The following is an 18,519-nucleotide window of genomic DNA, read 5'->3' as shown; positions in this document are numbered from 1 at the left end:
GGCTGTGGGTGACACACTCGAGAGCAGGGACAGCCCTCGTCGTCTCTGCATTGGCTTTCCTGGTTGATTGTCTGAAGGGGTTCATCGTGCAAAAGACCTCCCTCATTCTGTCTCTTATTTTCTCCTGTGAAAACAACCCTGTTGCTTTACACAGCAGACAAACCACACATGCTTGTGCCTTTTGCCCAGGCATTAAAAAAACCCTGGCCTGTGTGCCAGTCACGGGCTTTTGATTGCATGATTGATTATCAGCCTCCAAATTGAATCCATGAGGATTCGAGCCCAGCTTTATGACCAGAATTCCAAAAATATATTCACAAAGGAGTGACATTTAAAGATGTTTCCATGACCCTCTGATGTTTCAGCCAGTAGAGGGATTGCTTATACAATAACATTCCTTCCTAATGCGTTCAACCTGCTGTTGTTGGGATCAAGTGTTGTAGCTTAAGATACAAGAGAAATTAAAACTGAAAATGTATTCACATTTAATGTGGATGGACTTCAGTGCTATCTACTCTCTACAGAGCCTGGGCTTTGACTTCCAAAGCAGATGGATAAATTATTCACTTTTCATACCATTGCAGTATGAAATAGTCATTTCATAGACTCTTTTCGATCTATCATATTATCACCTTTGCTAATTTTTTTTTAATCTGTGGAGGAAGGTCTTCATTAACATTGATCTGCTACTTCATCTAAGTGCTACTTCTTCTGAGAGCTCTGATGAGGCTAGCAGGCTTAATGTTAGTAAATGTGATCCAGCTGGGATGAGGCTGGCAGTGGGTTTGGAGTTTGGCACGTCTCACACCAGGGGTTTAACAGCGTTGGGAATGCTGAGACCAGCAGAACCAGGAGGAACTGAAGGGATTAACATTTCTTCATACTGAAAAAAAAAAAAAGGAGGTCTCCTTTCAATTTCCCCGATTGTCATATGCCTAATGCAGACTGGAATTGTCGTGGGTGGAACCTCAGTGAGTCTATGGCTCTGGCACACCTGGAGGGCTCCAGATCAGCTGGATCCTTCAGCAATAAATTGCAGGAGTGGTGGGTTTGCAAGCCTGATATCAGCAGGACCTTGGGCAATATTGATGAGGTGCGGGCATGCTGTATGTTGACATATTGGAGGTGACACTAATAATCTGGAAATGCTGAGGATTTCATTGGCACTTCTTAGAGAGTTGTCAGACTGTCAGGAGAGCGGCAGGAGTCTTTGCACGGACTTGCCTTGATGTTGGATCAGGCCCTTAGTCTGAGGCAGCTCCAAGGTCTGAAGGTTTTCATTAGTGAGAACTATTATTTTTCAAAATCTTTTCAAAGTCTTCTCTCCCTGTAGGGCTGGAAACAGCATTGGCATGGAGCTAAACTGGTGGCAGCTTTTACCCTCATGCATTCTCATTTGAGGAATTCCCTGGCTGATCAAAACACTGAAAGCAGCCAAATGCTGCAGTTTCTCAGCCCTTTTTTTCTCAACACACATGACTTTGCGAAGTCAGACAAGTAACCTCCTATTTTCTCTCTCTACTGGATACCAAATAGTATCTCACAAGGGAAATCACTTTATTATTTCTAGAATAGGCTTGCTTAATAAGTGTTGGAGAAAATTATCATCTTTAGACTCTGGAGACTAAATTTCTTCCTTGTTACCCCAAATTTAAGGATGCTCCAATAGTTTAGACTACAGGCCCTCAATTTAGAAGACCTGACTTTGGTTCCGGTCTGTGTGACAGTGGACAGAATACCTAAGTCAGGATCCCTGAAGGCACCAAAGTGCCTAATTTCCATTGAAATAATTGGAAATGTGTTGCCTGCATACCTCTGAGAACATGGCATGCGGTCCTCCCACACCTCAGTTTCCCATCTGTACTTTGGCAGTTGTAGTATTTCACCCAGGACTGTGTGAGGGTAATACGTGAGGTATGGCGAGGTATTTAGACCACCTGAAGATCCAGAAGAGAGCTTTAGCCTCAGACTGTCCAGCCCAATTCTCGCTTTGTGCACTCAGATGGAGCAGGAAGAGCCCTGGCCCTGCGGACACTGGATTAACCAGCAAATTGAGTCAGGCACACTGACCTGCTGTCCAGCCTCCTCTGCTAGCTGGCCTCGGCTCGGCTTTCAGCCTCGGTGCAGGTACAACGTGGCAACAGCAGCGTAGCTGCCCCAGCAAGGACCTCAGCCTGGGCTGATTGACGTGGGTTGTTTTGGCAGCCCACACCAACCAGTCTCACGCTGCCGTGGCTGCGTGGGGTCCACACCGTCCCCTGGGGCATCTCCGTCTTGGGCAGCCTTCTGCTTCCTGAGCCATCTCACCCCCCCCCCCCGCTAATTCCCCCAAATAACCCAGATCTGAGCATCAGGAAAGCCCGGGCGCCTGAAATAGGGAGCCACAGCAGCTACCTGGAAGAGACACTCAGCGTGAGGAATAGCAGCATCTGCCTTTTGTGTTTCGCTGGCAAGGGAGTGGATAAAAATACCACCATCTGTTTCTTTTTTAAAATGATAATTGATGAGTTATCCTTGACATTTTGAGTAAATATTTAACCAGAAAAAAGGGAAATAATTTTTAGCTTTTCAGGATACTGTTTAAAGCCAACAGTTTTTGAAAGACCTGGTGCCTGTGCACTGAGCGCTGCAGTTTGCTAAACCTGTTGGCTCTGGGGCAGGAGAGGGTTGGTGCAGGCTTGGCTGAGGTCCCAGCTAAGGCCATGTGTGTCAGGCATGTGGATGTGTCCATGGGGACCTCTGCCGGGAGCACCATGCCCGGGAGGGGGAGAGAGGAGGAGAACTTGGATCCTCTCCAGGCAAAAAAACTCCAACTGCGCTTCAGGTGGTGCAGCCAGACTTGGGGCGAAACGGGAGAGATGGTGAGAAAACTCCTATGGCAAAAGAGAGAACCAGGGGGAAACAAGAAGGTGGGGAACTTTGTGGCACTTCTGAGCGCCAAGTGTTCAAAGGAGTCACCAGCCAGTTTGCAGAAGCATACAGGCGCTCCCCTCCCTCTGACTTAAACAGCAGACAGCTATTTCTGCCTTGGGAAAGCACAGTTTCTATGGCATCAGTACAAATTGATTTACAGCGCTGGTGAAATGCTTAATTCCAGTTGACATCAAGAGGAGGGAGGCATGCAACCTCTTCAGATGCCTTTCTCGGTCCCCCAGCTCTCCACCTTCAGGTCTGTGAGCCTGAATACCTTGCTCATCTTGCCCAGCATGGTGAGATGGCTTCTCTAAATCACACAAGCCTTGTCCTTTCATTGTAGCATGTCCTTGAGAGTCTAGCAGTATACTATAGTTTCTCCTTTTTTTTTCTTTTTTAACCTACTTCCATCATGATGTCCACGTTATTCTTCCCCAACCTTCCCATACGATCTAATCCTCTGTTACGAAATTCTGTGCGGTACCAGTGAGAGAGGATCTACAGAAATAAGGTTAGATGCCTGTGGTCCTGCTGGTGAAGTTTCACCTGGAGGACACCACTGGTTCAGTAGCTAGGGTTGTACAGTGGGTATAAAGCGGACACTGTGATGGTGCTGAGGGGTAGCTCTGGTCTCTGTACGTAGCAGCACTATAAGGACACATACAGGGCTTTTCTTACGATGAAGGTGTTGAAACACTGGAAGGGGTTGCCCGGAGAGGTGGTATATGTGCCATCCCTGGGAACATTCAAGGTCAGACTGGATGGGGCTCTGAGCAACCTGATCTAGTTGAAGATGTCCCTGCTCATTGCAGGGGTCTTGGACTAGATGACCTTTAAAGGTTCCTCCTAATCCAAACCATTCTATGATTCTATAATCACTACAGATGTGCAGGCAGCTGTGTAAGAGTGGCTGCTCCATTTCACAGACTGAGACAGGGAAATCAAGAGCCTTGCCTAAATCTACACAGGAATGGACACTGGGAGGCCCTCTCTTTGCAGTCCTGGACAGGCTACAGGCATAAAGGTGTGTGTTTGTGGATTGCCCAAACCAAGAGGCTGGATTCCATGGAAGGTGTGATCAAGGCTGGAAACCTAGAGAGCTTTTTGGACTGAATGGTAGGAAAAGGAAAATGCCAAGACTTGACTGTATTCTAGTGAATGGTAAATAGAAGATGCTGATCAGCAAATGGATCAAGAATATGTAGTAAGTTAGACTAAAACTGTCATTCCAACTTTGGAAAATATGGGACTAGCCTATATAGCTTCCTTTCCTAGGTCCTTCTCTAGTGACTTTTCTGGCCTAGCTCCTCAGATGTGGTCTCCTCCTCTTCTTTTATGCAAAGTTGCATGTGTAGGCAGAGACCCCTTTCCCTCAAACACCTCTATAATCTCACAGGTCAGTCTTCCAGAACTACTTTGTCCATCATGATTTTTGAGTTATTTGCCATTCTAAAAAATTCCCTCATGCTGTTTTCTCCACATCTTCTACCTTGATAGGAGGCAGAACAGGGCAAGAACAGGATTAACATCGCTTTTGTGCTTACTTGCCCCCACAGAGTCATTAGTCGAGCCCAAGGACTGAAGCTGGTGGTGGAGACTCTCATGTCTTCCCTGAAGCCCATTGGGAACATCGTGGTCATCTGCTGTGCTTTTTTCATAATCTTTGGGATCCTGGGAGTTCAGGTGAGTCCCCTGTAAGCCTCAGCACCTAACCCAAAAGCATAACGAGCTCTAGATGGCCCCACATCTGCGTGTCTGTACCAATGGGCACACTATAAGCCTTTCTGAAACTGAACCAACGGGCTTTTTGGCCTTCTTGGGGAACGCTCCTTGCTCCTAGTGAGGAAGAAGCAGATTCCCATTATTGGTCTCAGTAACAATTACAACCTCACAACAGTGGCCCAGCAACACGCGTCCCTAGCCGTAGCTGAAGGAGCAATGGTTAGAGCCAGTTAGTGGGGTTGGTTTTTCCCCTCTCCAGTTCCATCGAGGTCCTGCGCCCAGCTCTAGAAATGTGTGTTGGTTTTGAATCCATAACTTTGCCATCATTAACAGCCTGACCCGTGACTCAGACCCAAGGCCTTATGCAGCTCTTGGTCCCCACCCCAGCAGCACAGTGTGGCCTTTCTAGTGCTCACAAGACATGTTTATTCCTGACTTCCAAGTCTTGGCTATGTGTCTTTTGACACGTTGAACTTTCTTGAAGCTTCCCTATTGCATGCAGTGATACAAAAGCCAACATGATGACCCCCTCAAAGGCACAGAATGGGTTTTATTCATCCTTTTCCCACCACAAGGACTTCTGCTCTGCTTGCACTGGGACATAAACCAAGATATTTCTCCGCTTTCTTCCCATGGCCACATCACAGATGGGTCAGGCCTGAGGCATGACATGTACCACCAGAAAAACTCTGCTCAGGGAAACTGTTAAATCCTGTTCCTGTTCCATCTGGGAGATAACATGGCGACATCACCCCTCCACCTTTCTTCTAGGCATAAACCAATGGGGAAATAGAAACTCTCAAAGCTGAAATTGTTGGTTTGTAAACTCCAGAGAGACCTTAACCTGGAGATTCATTCAGATTGTGACAGTTTGTATAACTGAAAGCTTGCAGAAATAGAGATTTCTGAGTCTGCTTCCCGCCAGCTCTGCTGGCAATATCCTCAGTCTTAGGAGTGCAGGAACCTGGGGGAAAAGTGGCAGAGTTTCCAATGCAATTGGTATCTCATTACCTGGTAAGAAGAGATTGTTTCATATAAATATTCTGACATAACACTTATTCCTTTCTGAAGTTTATCTGATCTGTCACAGCCAGCTTTGAAAGCAGCTCTCTCTGCCTTTGTTTTGGAAAGGTGTCTTATGTAATATTTTATACTAATACACTGTTTAAATAATAAATACACCATTGAAAATAAACAGAGAAGAAAATCATGCCATCAGTAACCACCTCACCAGCTAGATTGGCTTAGCATTACAGTACAACAACATCCATCCATTATACTAAACAGATTCATAAAACTAAGCACATCCCATAAAACAATATAAAACCTGGACACAGGAAAATTTATGCCAAACAACAAAACTTGCAGTATGCTCTTTGAATTTCCTCCCTGCTAATTGTGATTGCTTTCCCTAGTGACTTGCAGTTTTACATTAAATTGTCATGACTATTGATGTGCTTAAGTGGTAGATACAAGCAAGACTGATCCTGTATTCAGGATGCAAAATTCTCAGTTAATATTTATGTCTAATTAGGTGTAAGATGAGGGCTATAGCTATTTTCTATAAAAAGATGATCTCTCAAAGTTACAGTTGGTTTTCCCAAGTAAATATAAGCTGGGGATCAAAGTAGAGGTTTTTAATGCTATTAAAATCCCAATGTCCACGTTTCTAGTGGTGTTTCCTCTTAGCAAGACTCTTTTTGTTGTAGAGCTTGCCCACATGTGAATAGTCATTGATAAGACACAAGAAATAGATAAAACAAGTACAGTAGGAAACACTGGGTCTTCCACTTTTGGAAGTGCTAAAATCTGAAGCACTGACAGGGATCAGCATTTTTGCAAATTGGTCTTTGTATTTCCAAACCCCGTTAGTAGCTATGTTACTGCTCCCATCTGAGTGGCATTACAGTCCAGCTCCTGCAGAATTTACGTTTATAGACAATATATTAAAAACAGTTGTTTACCTTCCTGCTTAATTAAAACTTTTCTCTGTGAAGGCTATATCTCCCCAGTCTGCCTTACCTACGGATAGTGTTTCTCCATGGAAAGATCAGGGAATACTTCTCTTCTTGCATCCAGAAGTTTTATGACTGCGTTGAGTGTGGATTAATTTTGCATGCCTAGAGAACGTCCTTCTGCTGTTGATTTCTGAAGGAAACCCATGGAGTAATGCGTGGGTTTATCTTGTTTGCTAGTATTTCTACTGATATTTGTCTAGAACAACAGATCAAAACCTGTCAGCATCTTTTCTCTGTATACCCAGGTGGTGGTTTAAGGAGCCTGCGGAGCAGGCTGCCATTTCCCCCCAAAACAGTAATGTCAATAGCTTCTGTCAGCAAATAAAACCAGATTTGTTGGATGTCTCCCGGGCTTTGATACCATCCATCCTGCTAGCATCAATCACCCTGTCTGAAGCGGTAATCATCCCCTGCCACTCCGCTCTGTGCGCAGGAAGCACCAGCTCTAGAATTAAGCACGTGGAAGCTCGTGTTCCTTGTGTAGGTGTAAATCAAGAGCTGATTCCCCAGGAGTTGTGTCTCTCCTGGCTTACACCAAAGGAAATAAGCTCAGGATCAGGTACCCAGCACCAGCTGGGCTTGGCTCCTTAAGCTCTGCACGAGGAATATTTTCAGAGACCCCTGCACAGACTGCAGAGCCTAGTGATGGCTGGAGAACAGCATTCGGGACCAGAGCTGGACTGACAGCAGTCTTGATTCAGCAAGAGCCCGATGTCACTCGCAGCAGCTCGGCTCCTCTCTGCCGTGTCCCCCTGTGACCTGTAAGAGCAGAGCTTAGTCCATTGCTGTGCTTCTTCAGTGCCACTTTCCTCTGCTGACAGAGGGCCCCTGTTACTCTTAATTTGTCGGTGACTCTTGAAACCAGCATCATTAACCGGGCTGAGAGCCGCCGGAGACATTCCACGTGTGGTGAGAAGCCACTAGCTGGTCGGAGCTATTAGTTGGGGCTACACTTGAGCTGGCGACCCAGAAGCAAAGGCCTTTAAGCCAGTCTCAGATCACTGAACCAGACAACCTAACGCACGAGGTGGGCGTCCTAAACGATGTGAAATCACGCGTTTGCTCATTAGGTGCATATTATACAGGCTGCTCGCACTTAATAACCTGCATGAATGAGGCCATTTCCCTTAACTTCTCTGGTCGGCGTGGGCTGTGCAGAGTACCCCAGGAGAAATGCCCGTCATCTGCAGAGAAATCCTGCAGGCTGAACCCTTACAGTTCCTCTCTTCTTTGCGTGTTTTGCAGCTTTTCAAAGGCAAGTTTTTTGTCTGCCAGGGAGAGGACACCAGAAACATCACAAATAAATCGGATTGTACAGAAGCAAGCTACAAATGGGTCCGGCACAAGTATAATTTTGATAATCTCGGCCAGGTATTAATAGAATGGTAATCTGCTTCTTTGCTCCTTTACCTCCTTGACTTAAAACCTGTGCATTATTATCCCGTGGGATTTTCTTACAGGGCACACTACCAGTCGCAGTAAATATTCAGTTCACATACACAGCATTCTGTCTCTGTAAATCCCAAAGGTAGTGTTTCCAAGCAGGCATACACTTCTTTTCGGTACAGAACAAGCACATGTGGCTTCGTGGAGTACTTAATTGCTTCACTGCTACATAACAAACCAAATATATCTTGCAGAAGGGCTTGTCTAATAGAGCTGGACACTTTCAACCACCTCTGCAACACAGCCCTATTTTAGCAGCATGGTAAGGGCTAATTAGTCGGGAGCAGCAGAGACCTGGAGGGTGGAAATGAAGCTGCTTTTGTCTTCGGCTTTGTGGTTTTCAAATTAGCGCTCATTGCTGAACCAGGAGCTGGCATTGATAGGGTTTTGCTGCCAGGAGAAACCTTGGGCATCGAAGTGTCCCATTATCAGACAGGTAATGATGATCCTCAGACAGGAAAGGGCAAAGAGGAGTAAAATGTTAGAAGGAAAAGAGCTTTAGTGCAACTATGTCTAACTTTTTTTCCATGTATTTCTAGGCCCTGATGTCTCTCTTTGTTCTGGCCTCCAAGGACGGGTGGGTGGATATCATGTACGACGGCCTAGATGCTGTGGGAGTTGACCAGCAGGTACGTGCTCTAGCAGAGCTGTAAGAAATGAGTTGTCAAAGGTCGCACATTTTGGCTCTTGTTTTGCAAAGTACTGCTGGCTTCCACAGTCAAATGGGGTTATGGGGTTAGGATTGATGGAGGCGTTTAATCCAAGTCCTGGGGCGTGACGAGGAGTGCAGTGAAAAGTCTGGATTTGGACCTAGCCTTTTCCCTACAGATTTTGCAACACGACTGGTGTAACTAGGACAACCGCACCTATTGAAGAATGGTTTGACTTTTTCAGCAATTTGGACATTTCAGGAGGAAAAAAGTGCTTTGTGTAGGTACAGGTTTTCAGCGAGGGACTTACAATAGCTGCAAAGGATGCTACCGACCTGCTGTTGGCAGAACAGAGGTGGTTCTTCTGTCCTCAACGTGCTTTGTGTTTTGGGAGCATTCAGTTAAAATATCTCAGAGGGCTCTACTTTTCAGGAAGAGCAGAGCACACTGAGCTGCCTCAAAGGGGCACCCATGGGTTTTGTGGATGGGGCAGCTGCATCAGTTTGCTCCCATTTTTTTGAGGTTCAGTTGACATTTGCCTTCCTCCATTTCGCAGCCAGTCATGAACTACAACCCGTGGATGCTCCTCTACTTCATCTCCTTCCTGCTGATCGTGGCCTTCTTCGTCCTCAACATGTTCGTGGGGGTAGTGGTGGAGAATTTCCACAAGTGTCGGCAGCACCAGGAGGAGGAAGAAGCCAAGAGGCGGGAGGAGAAGAGGCTTCGCCGGCTGGAGAAAAAGAGAAGGAGTAAGGAGAAACAGATGGCTGGTCGGTAGTCTTTCCACATCTTTCTGAGTCCTGCTTGACCTTCCACACGACCCCTCCTACCTCCCCTCCCTGCCTCGCGTCTGGTGATCATTCTTCTCCCCAAAGCATGTCCAGCTATAAAATTTGCATGAAGGAAATAGTGTTGTTTTAGGCTGAGCAAGAAGCCATGGAAGCCTTTTTAATGGCTGCATGATTTGCAATGACCTTTCCATTGGAGGTTATTTAAATTAAAATATAATAATAATAATAATAATAATCAGACCTGGAGCTTCTTGGATAGCAGAGCTCAGTGTTACACAAATAGTGACAACTGCAAAGATCAGCAGTGCCGGATGGCATCATAAATCTTCTGAGTCATGAGCACTGTTGCCGATAACTGGATTCACTATTTGGCTTATTACAGCCTTCTAATGCCACAGTGATGTTACCTGTCCCATTTATCACGCAAGTTTATTTATTAGCACAGTAGCACCACTGCTATTCAAGAGTGTAATAAAATAATGGAGCCATCTCATTCTAGTAATGCTTAAAAACTCCTTAGAGAAACATATCAATGCATTTGCTTGAGAAATACAGATTAGAAAAAAAAAAAGCAGTTGAGGAGAGTAACTAACCAGACAAAATAGCACTGATGCAAATTGAACCAAACTCCAAACTGGATGTGCAAGCTTGCAGCCCTGCCTAGAGAAGGCTTTACAGATGAAAGGAGGCTAGACCTCCCCTGCTCGGCCAAAAGTCTCCAACCTGTCTTTTAGTCTTTTAGTCTTTTTTTCTTTTAATTTGGTTGAATAAGTAAGAAATCTGTCAGCCAGAGGCCACAGGTCAGAGGTACTCTTCTTCTCGCATGCTCTCTCTTCTGACTGAACTTTCTCCATTGCCCTTTGTGTCCATGGCCTCACGCTTTCCCTCCCTGGTCAGTCCGCCTGCTGCTCTCTCTGTGTCCCCTTTCACATCTCTTCTCTATCTTTGACAGACTTCAGTACTGTTTAAGAGACTGTCTGATCAGGCGCTTGTTCCGAAAGCTGGTAATATTAAGTCTGTTTTACTTTTTTTAATGGTCTAAGAGGTGTTTAATAGCTGTGACAGGCTTCATCGTGCAACCACGTACCACAACCGTGTCTCAGCCTCTCTCGGTTCAGCACTTACCCAGCACTTTCTTTTGGTCGCATCTTTAAGCCCCGTGAGCTTCACAGGTTTTGTAACCAATAGGATGTATCACACCAGCCTCTGGACATCAACCTTTGGTTTATGCCAAGAGCCTGGCTTTCTCAGTGGTCAGTGGAAAGATGGAGGCTTCCCTCAAGAGCGGTGGAGGACACGTTAGACTATTCTCAGTTAAGCGGGATACAGATGAAAAGATTTTGTTTTGTTTTGTTTTTCACACTAAGGAAATGCCTAGAAAGCTCTTTTGGTCAGTCCAAGTTCCCAAACACAGTTTCAGGCTGATGAGTTAGAAAATGTTTTTAAAGGCTGGATAGAAAGATCCCTATTTAAAGTTGCAGTTTTGGAAAGCAGACATTTCTGTAGAAGAAAAATAGATGTTTAGTTATTATTAATGACCTTATTTATAATGCTAGAGGAGCTAGATGAAGAAAAGACGTAAGTCTGGGCAATTTCCCAGCGGGAAGGAATCACAAACCATCCTTGGAGATGTAGTTATTCATTCAGTCCTATGAAATGCCTAATTAAAGAGGCAATAAACAGCTATTTTACTGAGGATCAAATATTGCTGAGTATTCAATCGCCATAAAAACCTTTCAAGAGCAAAGTATGAAGCCCTCCAAATCGCTTCAGAACAGTTTTCCCAATTTGCGTTCAGTGAAACGTTGGTTTTAATTGACCATGTCCAGCTTTGCCCTCGGAGGCAACAGATGTTGTTGCTTAGCTTCATTCTGCATGGTGGGAACTTGCAGACGATACCAAAGCTAGGGCTTTGATTACGCCACCAACTGCATGGGGGTTCTTTTCAGCTGGGCTTCCTGAGTGTCCCCAGATGCCCAAACCAACCTATGGATGTCAGACGTGGACAGATGCAGACATCTAACTGGCTGCACAGTCATTTCTGATTGTAGACTCTTCAAATGCGTTTACCCAATCGGACATCTGAAAACCAGAGAAGTGTATGAGATCCCAGCTCCGCGAGATGTAGGTAGATGCAGGAGTGGTGACTCCTGCGCTGGCCCAGCAGGATTTGTACAATGTCTGTCCTTCAGCAATGTCGTCTTCATCATCGTCAAGCGAGGGGGGTCTCGGGGATCTCTTGGGCTTCCGCCTGTGTATGTGGGAGAAGCACAAGAGCCCTTTCTTTTTCACAACGACCCCGTGAACCTGAGCCCACCCTCCACGAGGCACAAGGAGAGGATCCCGCAAGGAAACATCCCCAGTAGAGGCAACGGAGAGCCTGAGAGCCGTAGGGACCTCTGAAGGGGAAGGGAATTCTTGCCGTGTGTCCTGCCGGGTGATTAATGCCATTTCGTTCTTTTAGATCTAATGCTGGATGATGTATTAATGGAGAGCTCAGCCAGTGCAGTGCAAGGTACTGGGAAGTCGGCACGTCTCGTCCCACTTGAATGGCAGTGCTGTGTCACTAACGGCTGGCCACCGCTGCTGTGAGGCATCCCACTAAACCGTGTGTGTGGTGCAAAGCTCGTTTGCTTACTTCATGGCACACGCATATCATTCTGAACCGCAGGTCTGCAGACCTGGCTCAGGACTGACACTTGCAAACCCTTGATTTACCCCTTGATCATGTTATGTTCTTCAGTATTATTTTTTTCTGGTTTTCATTAAGACACTGTCAGACTTTTCATGGCTTTTTTTTTTATTCTCCTTTTTTTTTTGGTTTTTGTTTTTTTCTTAGAGAATAATGACTGGACTGTGAAATGGGTCCTTTATTGTTTACTCTAGCTTTCTAACCACTAACTTAGGAGTCTCTGAATGATTTGCAGGAGTGTCTCTGGAAGGCAGGCAGTCTCACTTCGGGAGGTTATTTCATTATTTCTCCAGCCCTTGCTCATTGCTCCACAAAGGCTGTGCTTCAGGGAAGCACGGTATTTTTCCAGCAAGGTAAAATTCAGTATAGTGCAAAGCCTCAGTGCTTTAATAGAGAGATCAACCGCACACCAACCCTCAGCGTGGACGTGCGGTTTAGCCGTTGTGCTGCCCAGCTTGTAAATTCTTCGTATCGATTGAGAGTCGCTCGATCCATGAGGCATCTTGCGAATTAAAAGAAATAAAGATGTCACCTCAAAGCCTTTCCAGGTCCTGGTGGGGACAGAGCAGCTGAGCTGAACGCTGCTGGGGGTTTGACCTGACCACCCCAACCAGGGCTCACTCGCGTCTCCCTTCCCCGTCCCCCCTCGCCAGGACGATGCTCAGGGCTGCAGATGTGTCCCTTGCTCTTTTTATTTTTAGGAGAAGCTTTGATCTGGCAAGCATTTTGTTTAATTCATAACTTAAGAATGTTAGCCTGAATAATTAAGAGGTGCCAACATAGAAACAAATATAGCTGTAATTTTTGACAAAAATAATATGCTAGGAATATTATGCCATTAAAACTCTCACCTGTGAACAAGCTCCCACCGCTTGAGATGGGAGCAGAGCTCCATCCATCTCTCTCATATTGCAGGGAGTTTTGATTAAATAAAAATTGCAAGGTGAGGGCTTTCGGCTTTCACTGCAGAGGATATCTCAGGGAGACCAAGGTTCCTACCTTCTAAGGCCGTGTTGGAAGTTATCACAACATGCTTTAATAAATCCTGAATCTCCTTCCCATTGCCATTCCTGGTATTTTTATTTCTTTGTCTTCGTTCTTGCTCTTCTTTGTAGGCCTCCTGTCCTCTCCTGCGAAACGAGGGCAGCAGGAGGGGGGTGTTGTCACTGGGTTTGGGGGTCTGATTATTTTTTCTTCTTTTTATTTGGTTGTGATTCCTCTCCTGGTCCTACAGAGCTACATCGAGGCTGGTTTATTTTATTTTTAAGGCACTGAACTCATTCCAAACCCCTCCGTTATCCCACGCAGGCTCAGAAAGACTCTTAGTTTGCCTTTTAAAAGTGTGCGATTGTCAGGTCTGTGCTTTGTGTTTCCTTTTGTTGTCTTTTCTTTGAATCCAGCGGTAGTGAATGTGCCAGCGTGAGGGAATAGAAGGATTTTCTTTCTGAACCTGGCTGTGGGGGATATGAGGGACTCAGTTCTGGGTGCTGTAGATGAACCTCCTGTGGTTCAGCGAGAAATCTGGAGTCGTGACCCCAAAACTTCCACACATCTCTGCACTTACAGAGGGCTTCTTTTCTCTTTCTGTGAAGATAAGATGGAGTATTGTGTGTATGTGCTGCTGCCTGGTGATTACTGAGATATTGTAATTTTATTTTTTCCCTTTTTTTTTTTTTTTTTTTGAGTCTACATTCTGTCATACTGGAATCTTCTCAGTGGAAATAATTTATCATTTTCCATTTTGCTTTTTTTTTTAATAAATCCATTCAGTACAATAAAAGCCAAGTAAAACACTGTATTTAAATAAAAAAAGTTCCTTCAGTGCAAACTATTTTTTAACCTAATAATATTCTTGAAACAGTTTGTAAATCCAGCTGCGTCACGGGCTCATTGCTCACTGGTTTGCCGCTGTCCTCCAGATATACTCAGACCTGCAAAGTAGTTAATTCCCTTATTATAGGAGAAGGAAGAAACTGGAGGAGACAGTAATGGAATTGTCCCACTCTCATGAATTCCAATTTCCCATGCCCACGCATCTCCGGCTTGAAAGCCACTTCAGGGAAAGTGGCAATTTCTGTCTTGACAGGGCTATATTTGGAGGCAGCCACTATTTGGAGATATTTCAGAGCTGCATGCCCAGCCCGATTCCCCCCAGGAAAATGCAGTTAATGGGAAGAGAGTGGCCCCGGCCCCATCTCCCGCGGTGCCGGCAGAGACCGGCCGAGCCCTGGGACTGTCTGGGAGCTGGTGGTGGCCCTGGGCTGCCTCCAGCATGATCACCGAACCCGAAGGGCACCTGGCCTGGGAGAAGTTAGAGTGGGATTAGGAATGGGAAATCTTTATCCTGCAACAGCAAGGGTCGTCGCCTTTCCAAACGGGCAGGAGAGGACGGCGATGAGTTTTGGGTACCCCAAAACCCAGGACACAGCCTGGGGCTGCCATGCCCTGCCTCCCAGCCCTCGTCAAGGGGATCAATTATAATCCCAAAGGATGATGCCAAGAGGAGTACCGAATGTCTGCTTGGGAAACAACTTGAGCTGAGAGCCTGTAAAAATGAGACGCTAAAGCCGAGTGCCCCCCCTGCCAGGCACCCACTCCCCTGGCCGCTGTGGTCCGCTTTGACCACCACGGCCCAGGATGAACAGGCGGGTAGGATTCTCCCAAACCGGCTCTCAACCAGCTGCAAAATCCCCTTCCTATCTGGGTTAGGAGGAGATTGCTTGGGATCCACTGTCCGAGCTGATTTTCTCCTGTGTAATGTTATCTAAACGTGAGCCACTTCTCCCTCTCTCCCGGCCCCCAGCCACAGTGAAGCAGCTTGGTTTACACCCTGTTCACCAGCCTGACGTCTCGTAGTGGGCTTTTGCTGTATTTCCCCACCTTCTTGCATTTTCATTCTGCCAATTCTTCTTTCGTTCATTTGCTCTCCTCCTCTTTTCTTTAACGCCATGTGTGCCGGGAAGCCAAGTTAACCTTTCCAGTAATAACCGAGACTAACCCAGAGCTCTTGTTGTTCTTGACACAGTGTATTGTAACAGTACAGTAATGTGGTGTTGTGTTAGTTGTGAAGTTCACCACCTGGAGTTTAACAGATGTCTGTATTTCCCAAGATGTTGGTATTGTTTAGATCTTTACTGCAATAATTAGAAATGATACTGTGTGATAGGGGGCACGGGCTTTGCACCTGGGTTATTATACATGAGCGATACCCAAATTCTCTGCAGAGCTGCACAGGTCGGGTTAAATAAATGGTGTATATAAAAAAGTGAAAAAATGGTTTATCTGTTCAGAAAGTTCCCTGCCCACCTAGACACAGTAGGTATTTATCGATAGTCCTCAGACAGCATGCTAGCTTGTGTGTGGTTCATCTCGCGGTACTATCTGTATTGCACTAATACGCATGGCCGGCATGCGGAGACCGGTGAAGCGCGTGGTGGCATGATTCATAAACAGGGTTGGCAAATCCCCTCTTAACAAAGTTAATGGGGAAGGATGAAACATTTCCTAATGGTAATTTTCTAAGGCTGCAAGGGCATCTGCGAGAGCAGCATCCAGAGACGTTTGGCTGTGGAAACCTGGGGGCATGTGCTGGGAAAGGTGAAAAGGAGCTTTGGGGTTTGGGAGAGGGGGGTGTGAAGGGCGAGAAGCCTTTGCAGATATATGAACAATTAGCAACCCTGCTTATAAGGTCATGCACGGTCTAATCCAGGTGCAGGAGCCCTGCACAGGAAATATTTTACAACCTCTCTCTAAATCCTCTCTCTGTTCTAACGGCGTCGGTGCTATTCTGTAGGATTTGGAATTACCCGTCAATCAAAGCTAAGAAAAAATTTGAATTCCAGTGTAATTATTCATAAGTAAATCTATTGCAAGAAAAGGCAGAAACATTGACGTTTTTCTTTTTGAATGTGAATTATACATAAATGTAGAAGAAGTGATCCAATTACGATGGTGTTTCTTTCTGAGATGATAAGTTGGTTCATAAAAATAGGTCCTATTCCTCACCTAATTGTATTCAAACATTTTAGTTAATTTGCTACTCATAATTTAGCATAATGTGATGGAGATATCTTGACTTTATGGAGATTTATGCAGATTTTGAGTTATCTGACAAAGTCTTAGGAGTGAGTCAGCAGCTACCAGTCTGCTTTTTTGTAAGCACTCAATAGGTTCAGCATGAAAATTCATTTCATAGACCTTTTCATCGATATCGTGCTTTAGCAGTCAGGTACAGATCACCTAAAGCACACTGAAGATCAGAAAGTGAATATTAATATTGCCTTTCATTTGATGACACTGAAGCAGAATTTTGGGCGTCCCAAACCCCTACAGAATAAAACTGCTGAGTGATTTGTCTCTCTGGTCCCTGGGCTGTAAGGGAAAGGTCTGTCTCTATGGAAAAAACAAAACTTCTCTGATTTTTCAGGATCCTGTTATGAAGTAGGGAGCACATGAAACCATTAAATCTATGGGTTTGATTGCAATGTCATTGGCTATTGACAAAGTGAATTCTATTTCCAGGCAAAATTTAATCTTCTAAAATGAGTTTTCCCCGAGGGCAACCCAAACCTGTGCTTCGTGGCTCCATTCTGCCCAACTTTTTGCTCGGAATAATGTATCAAACTGTACATTTGCTCAACAGCACTAAATATCAAGCCGTGTAATTCTTACAGCTCAATAATTTTCATAACCAGTTGATCATCTAATTATGAGAGTAATATTATACTCTGACATATGCAAGACAGTCCTTTCCACTTCAATCTGCATTATAATGCCTCCTTGAAAATTGTACTGAATTATATACTCAGCCTTGGCATTTCCTCATTAGAGATTAGGTGAGTAAATGAGTTTATCTCTAGGAACACTCTGGGTCTAAAGAGCATGTGTCATCCCTGAGGCAGCCGAACACGGGAATGAATTGAACAGTGAAATCTGTACTTTGATAATCTTGTCTAAATGGAGGATCGTTATTTTCTAATCGCTAAGGCTGACTGATCAGTTTTCCTCGGTACTTTTATGGACCATTTTTCAGGGCTCTGACAACCAAAGTGTTGAATTTTGTTCTCTCTACAGTTTATTGCAAAGAACATAATATGTCTGAATTACTTCTTCAAAGACCACCGCTAACTCAGTGGCCTGTATTTTTATGCCATTGTTAGTAAAATCTGTCCCCAACATCTGACCGTTAATTAGGTTTTCAGATACTTTGGGGACTTTTAAGGTCAGCAGAAACAAAAGTTGTTGTTTTAATTTAAATTTCCCTACAGGGAAAACATTCTTTAGCAGCACAATAGTCCCAGCTCACCTTGTCCCTGATGCCATAAGGCTGAGTATAGCGCATGTCCCACTGAAGATGTTTAATGGATATGAGATGACGGGAGCCCTGCTGTGTATTAAAAATGGTAACATGCCAGCAAGAACAAAGGAAATAAAAAAGACAGCATGTTGCTGTAATCGGTCTAAAATTTATCATCCTTGGAGTTGGAAAGTGAGGGTGCGTTGACTTCAGAAAGACGCAGAGAAATGACTTGACGTGCCTCTCCGCTCTCCTCCTCCCCGCTGCAGAAGCACAGTGTAAGCCCTACTACTCGGATTACTCCCGCTTCCGCCTCCTGATCCACCAGATGTGCACCAGCCACTACCTGGATTTGTTCATCACTGGCGTGATCGGCCTCAACGTGATCACCATGGCCATGGAGCACTACCAGCAGCCAAAGGTACTGGGACAGAGAGGGGGAAAAGCGGGGGGAGGACGTGCTCAGCCACGGTGGGATGTGCCGATGGGCAGAGTTAAGGCCAGTTTTGCTGTTAGACCTTGGGGCCCCCATTCACCATGCTCGACTTGTCCCTTTGCCCCGTGGAGCGTACCCATCCTCCAGCTGGCTTCCAGCTCAAATCATGCTTTCGGTACCTGGATCCCATTGCACCTCTTCCTTCTAGTTAAGTGCAAACGGACTGCTTTGAAAATGAGGATGGGAGCAGGTTGGTTTGGTTTGCTAGACGAGATCGTCATTGAAATCTGCCATTTGACTTGGGTTTTCCACCAAAAAAAAGGAGAAAAAAGGAAAAAGAATAGAAGAATTTGTGAAATGTTTCTTTTTGCAAAGTTTCTTCTAAATCCCCAGTGACCCACAGGGCCAAATTTTCACGAGCACTGGATTCCATCCTGGTCTTTAAAATACATTTTAACGTATTAGTGTGCTAAGTTCCTGGGTCTTTGTCATACTCTGAAAATAAAAACAGCCTGTCCTGGGATGTCAAGTCTCTTGTGCATAAGAATGAAATGG

At 45.2% G+C, this 18,519-nt stretch overlaps 1 protein-coding gene across 1 annotated transcript in view; it reads left to right on the top strand.

Moving 5' to 3' along the window:
- LOC104838809 (voltage-dependent T-type calcium channel subunit alpha-1G-like) overlaps window positions 1–18,519 on the top strand; it is a gene marked incomplete at its 5' end in the record, with an annotated part of 81,100 nt that overhangs the window by 39,910 nt on the left and 22,671 nt on the right. The window contains 6 exons of the mRNA XM_010578753.1: window positions 4,470–4,596; window positions 7,899–8,024; window positions 8,639–8,728; window positions 9,306–9,519; window positions 12,005–12,055; window positions 17,798–17,949. Of these exons, the coding sequence (XP_010577055.1) occupies window positions 4,470–4,596; window positions 7,899–8,024; window positions 8,639–8,728; window positions 9,306–9,519; window positions 12,005–12,055; window positions 17,798–17,949 (760 nt within the window). The remainder of the gene's footprint in view (window positions 1–4,469; window positions 4,597–7,898; window positions 8,025–8,638; window positions 8,729–9,305; window positions 9,520–12,004; window positions 12,056–17,797; window positions 17,950–18,519) is intronic.

This window comes from Haliaeetus leucocephalus, unplaced genomic scaffold (assembly GCF_000737465.1).
Source record: "Haliaeetus leucocephalus isolate CR32 unplaced genomic scaffold, Haliaeetus_leucocephalus-4.0 Scaffold646, whole genome shotgun sequence".
Classification (NCBI taxonomy): Eukaryota; Metazoa; Chordata; class Aves; order Accipitriformes; family Accipitridae; genus Haliaeetus; species Haliaeetus leucocephalus.
This window is presented reverse-complemented; position numbering and strand designations above follow the sequence as displayed.